Below are 6,884 nucleotides of genomic sequence, written 5' to 3' on the forward strand. Positions count from 1 at the left end.
CTCTCTCCCATTCCCACCCCACCCTTTCTCCATGCTCTCCCACGCAAGGTGGTTGGTGCTGGATTTGCGGACGAGGGAGGTGGTGTCTGACCTCACCGATGGTAACGAGCAGCTGTCCGTCATGAGATACTCTCCAGGTCAGAGGTCATCGTCCACCACACCCTCACCCAACACAGACTACAATCACAACCCTAACCCTCACCCAACACAGACTACAATCACAACCCCAACCCTCACCCAACACAGACTACAATCACAACCCTCACCCTCACCAAACACAGACCACAATCACAACCCTCACCCTCACCCAACACAGACTACGATTACAACAAAGAAATGCTCAACATTGAACTTGATTTTGGCCACAACAAAATAAAGGAAATAATGGATTACTGATTAGAAATGAACAATCTATTTATAATCCTCCATCTGTCTTAACAGATGGAGGCATACGCTTTATCGTACTATTTGTGTCCTACTATTGAGTCCTACAAAACATATTTTTCATGGCACTTTATTTTCGAGTTTCCAGCTGTTTCTTTGCATTGTAGCTCACCTGCAAGTCATTTTGGATAAAGGTGTCTGCCTAATGTAAGAGCATCTGTATTGGTATTTGAAAATGTGGGGTAGAGACCATTCACTCAGATGATTTTTTAGCTGTTAGGGTTCAGCACTCTGACTTCTCCGCAATTATCCCCTCTCTTTTTTTTTCAGATGGAAGTTTCCTGGCTGTGGGTTCCCATGACAACTTCATCTACATCTACAGTGTGTCTGAGAGTGGGCGGCGCTACACGCGTTTCGGGAAGTGCACGGTGAGTGTGGGCGTGAGCCGGCCGGGTCTGATGGGACTAGTCAATGGCTCATTGTTAGAGATAATAATATGCTGGTTCCAGTGTGCTATTAGCACAAGACCCTTGTGGGGTGATTTAACTCAAAAAGTATTTGGGGTCACTGGAGTTTACTTTTAATTGCCGCTTTTAACTTTTTCTGAACAATCGATGGATAAAATCTGGCAACTTTTAATTCTAGATAAAGTGGCCGAGATGTTTAATTAAATGGTGTATCAAAGGTTTGTCGATAAGACAAATGCTCAATTAAACCATATAAACGATTGCTGTGCTAAACTTTAATGTTGCTGTAATGGAGTGAATTTAATCTGTCTGTTGCTTGTGCTACACCAGGGACACTCCAGTTTCATAACCCATCTGGATTGGTCCAAAGATGGGAAATACATCATGTCCAATTCTGGAGATTATGAGATCCTTTACTGTAAGTGGATATACTTTACCTTTTACTGTACTGCTGTGTGTGTGTGTGTGTGTGTGTGTGAGTGTGAGTGTGAGTGTGAGAGAGAGTGAGAGAGAGAGAGAGAGAGAGAGAGAGAGAGAGAGAGAGAGAGAGAGAGAAAGAATATGTGGTTGGGCTTGATAATACAGTAAGTGTTTGCTTGTGTGATATTTTGTTTGTTGTTGTTTGACATCTTACAGAAAGACTTTTGTGTATGGCATAAATGAGTGTGCCTTTGCATGTATTTCCATGTGTATGAGCATACAGTCAGCTGGCACCTGCCATGTGCTGTAGACTGTGCTAGTGGGAGTGTTAACTGTGTTAACTGTTTCTGTCTCCAGGGGACGTGGCTGGAGGCTGCAAGCTGCTGAGGAATCGCTACGAGAGTAAAGACCGCGAGTGGGCCTCCTACACCTGTGTGCTGGGCTTCCACGTTGTGGGTAAGGCGTGAGATGTTGGCAAACGGGAAACTTCATTTGAGGAGATGCTCCAAAATGGAACAGGTTCCTCCTTGGCCTATGCTACGCATTACCTGCAAGTTTAAGGAAAATTGGGGCAATTCGTTTTTTGTGTTTACAAGCAATCAAACAGCCTGACGAGCACATCAAGGCAGATGTAATAAGTGTATGTACAATACAGCACAGCAAGAGCAAGACTCTGCCATTGTTTCTTGAGCACTGCAATGTACTGTGCATAACCTGCAAACTGCAATAAATGATAATGATCAGGACGCTCCTACATTTTTTATTTCACAAAAGAACATAGAGATTTCTGATGGGTTTTTTTTAGACTTTTTAAGTGAACCGCCCATGGGCATTTTCTTTGATTTGAATGTTCTTCTAGTTGCCAAACACCTGGTAACATTCCTATCAATAGTCCCAAAGCCTAGTCCTTAAGCAATGAGGTCCAGCACGCTCTCTCAGTTGGTCACACAACTTTATTCAACTGACTACAATTTTAAATCCTCACCTAAAATTCAACCCCGCACACCCAACCTGACATATCAGTGATGTGTTGATAGCACTGATCATTGTGCTAATAAAATAAAGCCAAATAGGTCTGAGCACTTGAGTGGTCACATCGTCCAGCCTGTCCTATGTTTAATGGAAACTGATGCAATCGATATGCTTACTTATACAGGAGTTTGGCTGGAGGGGTCAGATGGCACGGACATAAATGCACTCTGCCGTTCCCACAACGAGAGACTGGTAGCCATGGCAGACGACTTCTGCAAAGTGCACCTGTTCCAGTACCCCTGTCCAAAGCCTAAGGTTAGCCACACACACACACACACACACACACACACACACACACACACACACACACACACACACACACACACACACAGTCCTCCAAAAAGATAATGACCCAAAACACACAGTTAAAAGCATGGGTAAGGGACAAACAAATTCAATCTGCAGAAGGTACCCTTCAAATTTGAGACGACTGGAGTAGTTTGCTCAGAAGAAGTGGGCAAAACTACTTGTTGCCCGACGCAGAAGTCTCATTCAGAGCTACACTAAGAGTTTATTTGAATTGCCTCTAAAGGTTGTGGGTCCATGTATGATTTGTTCATTTGATATTCAATTGAGAATCCAAAATCAAAAAATGAAAAAATTACTTGTTATTTCATTATTTGTTTATGAATGTGATACAAACAAACAAATAACCCTTTGTTTTTCAGACTTTTGATTTCGTGGTCAGATCAAAAGTAGAACATTTAAAAAACGGCCCTAGGGCCAAAACTGATTTTGATATTATTTTTTTTCGATTGCCGTCACCCAGAAATTATTTATTGACTTCCATTGCCAGCTGCTGCTTCTATTTTGCAGTGTTAATTCAGACTATCAGTACGATTATAACTTTACCATACACACAATTTAACCTAAAGACAATGGCTATATTTAAATTCACTTGGACAGAGCAACAAAATCTCAGAATCTCTTTTTTCCTTAGCCGACAGTCTAAACGAATAGGTTTTTCTAACTTGTATGCTCGATTTGAATTATTTGCTCTGCATGTGAATGAAGTTGTAGCCAACGTTCCTTTGATCAATGTATGAACGATGCTGACAAGCGTGTCCCTAGTTACCCTGTCATGTCATAGCTAGGCTACCTCTTGTCTCTGGAGCAATCTCACCAGAAGTTAGGCTACTGCAACTGGCTGCCTTCCAATGACGTTGTCGACAATAGATCTGAGCTGATAGATCTAGGCCTATAGAACATCTATCCGTGCAATAACATGGGCTAATACTACATAGTCCAGTCATTATTTCTATAATCATGGGGCAACACTTTGGGCGATTGCAATGTTCATAAACGAAACAGGCATAAGAAGGGAGACGATTCAATAACGAAACCGAGTTTGCCTTCATTGCGCAAGTCGCCCAATTTCTTCCTAGTTGCAAGACCATATTTTCTGACGCTAGGTATGGTCAAAAGTCCCTAAATCTAGCAACAGTCACTAAATTGGCAAAACACTGAACACTGACAGGCCTTAAAGACCAAGAAAGTGACATCGGATTGACTTCCAGGTCACAGAAATCAGAAAAACGTAATATTAAAATCAGTTTTGGCCCTGAGGCTGTTTTTTAAATGTTTTACTTTGATCTGACCATTAATTCAAAAGTCTGAAAAACAAAGCATTATTTGTTTGTTTGTATCACATTCGTGAACAAATAATGAAATAACCAGTATTTTTTTCATTTTAAATTTTGGATTCTCAATTGAATGTCAAATGAACGAATCATACACGGTCCATTGTGCAAAACACTATTAGATGAAGTGTACCATCAATTTTGTCAATGCCATTTTCATTTGTTTTATCATTTAAAATATTCTGTTTAATGAAGAGTCAACATCAAAGTCCAATTTGCATTCGAGATGGAATAAACAATGATGAATGCTAATTACATTTGTCATTATTTCAAGAAAGGCTTTTCTGTTTTTGTGGAATGCCATGCCATGCCATGACTATAGTTCGCTCCCTACTAAATCATAATGGTATGTTTGTCGCTGTTAACATGCGCTTTCTTTTTGTTGGCGCCATGGCTTACTTCTGTTTTCCAGCTTGATTTTTTTTTTTTTTTTTTTTTTTTTTTTTTTTTTTAAATCGCTGTGTGGAATTTATTGCCCTCTGCTGCCAACAAGAGGAATCGTTATTTTGAGTGAAAATAGCAACAAAACCTGGTTTTGGTTCCACTGGATTAACTTTCCGATGGTTTGGCTTGTGTGAAGTGGTGCAGAGAGCTTGGATGTTCTTGGTTGTTTTGGCCAAAGCTGAAATTGTTTCGGGGCCAAACCAAACAATTAAAACAAACGCCTGAAGCAAAGTTCACAGATTACATGAAAATATATCAAGATACTGTGTACAACACTTGTACACTCTAATAAAATGGTATTGCCAATATCAAAACATTGTTGATTGAGTGCAAACATTGCTACTATGCTTGAAGCTTTACTTTGGTAAACCCGATGTTAAAACCTGTCCAATTTTCGATTATTATTTAAGATTATAATTAGAAGATGAGAAGACACAACCATTGATCCTCATTTCTATCCTTTAGGAGTTAGAAATGTTCTCTCTCTTTCTCTCCTTAGGAGTTAATAATGTTCCCTCTCTCTTTCTCTCTGTGTCTGTGTGTGAGTGTGCATTTTTGTAAAGGTTTTTTTTGGCAATGAGCCTGTTTTGGTGTTTGCAGTGTATATAAATGCAGCATACCTTATGTGTGTATGTGGTTTTGTGAGCCCTTGCAGTGTTTTTGTGTGACCTTGCACCAAACAGCTCTTTTTCCCTCTCTTTTTGCCCACTTGATGATCTCCCTGTTCCCATCACTCACTGTTTTGCACTCACGCTATAAAGGCACTATAGTTTGAAATAAAGATGATAGAATCATCTCTCTCTCTCTCTCTCTCTCTCTCTCTCTCTCTCTCTCTCTCTCTGTAGGCACCTAGTCATAAGTATGAGGGTCACGGCAGCCACGTGACCAATGTGTGCTTCACTAGCAGCGACAGCCACCTGCTCTCCCTGGGGGGCAAAGACACCTGCATCCTCCAGTGGAGAGTGACGGGCAGCCCCAGCGGTGGGGCAAGAGAGCATGCGGCCTCCACCTCCAGCTCCACCTCCACCAACTCACCAGAGCCCGGAATGTAAAGAGAAATAAAGGGGAATGGCTTGGGAGTGGAAGGAGGTAGAGAGAAATGAGAGATGCCACTGCAATGTGCTCTGTCATATGAACAGGCAGACAAGCAGAAAACAAAAAAGGATGGGGGAAAAAATACTGAAAGAATGGTAGAAAAGAAGGAGGAAGGAAAGAATCAGAACTGTTAAGCTCCTGCCATCTACAGAAAGTTTTAGTAGGATAAAATCAACAGTGAAAAAACAGTTAAACCATGATTATGTTTTTTTTTATACAATATGATTAATGAATAGGAATCTATGAAGCGGATGGTGGAGGTGAATCATATCAGTGTATGCCGCAGCTAGTCTGTGTGTTCTATTTGCCGTATGTAACTCTGAAGTGCCTTCTTCTGACCCTAGCCAAGCACATTTGACCAGCAGTCAATATACTAGATGTGACAAAGCCAAAATTGATATGACTTGCCTCTTGTGCTGAAGAACATTTTTGGATATAAACAGATGAAATAGACTGTGTGTGTGTGTGTGTGTGTGTGTGTGTGTGTGTGTGAGAGAGAGAGAGTGTAAACTATTAAAAGCACATAGGCTGCATCACCAGACCATTAAGGCAGGTGTTAGATAAGATCCATGTCCATGTGCTGTTTCCTGTCATAATGGACATCATTAATACACAATAATACACAATATCGCTTACATTTTCATTTCTTCAGCTTTTCTCTTCCAGTACAGTGTGGCTAGGGATTCCTGTGTCTGTGCCAGGGCCCTTACCAGCCACTTGTAGAGCCATCCAGTTCATAACACAGTTCATAGTGTGATCCAGTGTGAATATGGCATGAGTATTACATTTTCTGGACACATTTTGTGTGTCCTTGAACAGTTTGTTATACAGCAAAGAAGCCTGAAGCTTTGCCTGTGTCTATGCAATGCAATATCTATACAGCATTCCAAAGTCATTAACATTCCTTTTTGTAATTCGTTTTATATTGTCATAGTTTGTGTGCAATGTAAATGTAATTTTGCTCTATAGTTCTGTCATTTTAATCAGATTGTAATAAAGCTTACTCAATGAATAGTCTTGTTTTTAATTTTGTAAAATACATTATTTTAATCTTTGACATGTAATATCAAGCTGTTTTTTTGTGCATCTCTTTTTCACAAGCTGGATTATTCAAAGAAATTCAGACTAGTTTCTCATTTCAGGCTCAGACTTTTAGAATAAGAGCAGATAGTGGCCTTCAGAATAGCCTGACTTTTGTGTGAAATGTTTGCTAAATTAGGGTTTGCTTTGTTTTATCAATGTTTTCTGTTTTTTTTTAATGCTTTGTATTATTTTGCCCATGTCGAAACATAAAGATTAATTTTACACGCTACTCTAGTGATAATATGCATGGCATGAAACGTTTTCTTTGCCACTGGGATGCAATGTAACACCATCACCGATAGGGGGGAGTGTTCTCTCA

At 40.2% G+C, this 6,884-nt stretch overlaps 1 protein-coding gene across 1 annotated transcript in view; it reads left to right on the forward strand.

The window, feature by feature from the left end:
- eml3 (EMAP like 3) overlaps nucleotides 1-6,494 on the forward strand; it is a 33,094-nt gene extending 26,600 nt beyond the window's left edge. Inside the window, exons 16-21 of the mRNA XM_048235888.1 lie at nucleotides 49-137; nucleotides 715-812; nucleotides 1,182-1,269; nucleotides 1,629-1,727; nucleotides 2,428-2,558; nucleotides 5,233-6,494. Of these exons, the coding sequence (XP_048091845.1) occupies nucleotides 49-137; nucleotides 715-812; nucleotides 1,182-1,269; nucleotides 1,629-1,727; nucleotides 2,428-2,558; nucleotides 5,233-5,439 (712 nt within the window). The 3' untranslated portion in view covers nucleotides 5,440-6,494. The remainder of the gene's footprint in view (nucleotides 1-48; nucleotides 138-714; nucleotides 813-1,181; nucleotides 1,270-1,628; nucleotides 1,728-2,427; nucleotides 2,559-5,232) is intronic.
- Nucleotides 6,495-6,884: the final 390 nt, after the last annotated feature.

The sequence above is a fragment of the Alosa alosa genome, chromosome 24 (assembly GCF_017589495.1).
Source record: "Alosa alosa isolate M-15738 ecotype Scorff River chromosome 24, AALO_Geno_1.1, whole genome shotgun sequence".
In the NCBI taxonomy this organism is placed as follows: Eukaryota; Metazoa; Chordata; class Actinopteri; order Clupeiformes; family Clupeidae; genus Alosa; species Alosa alosa.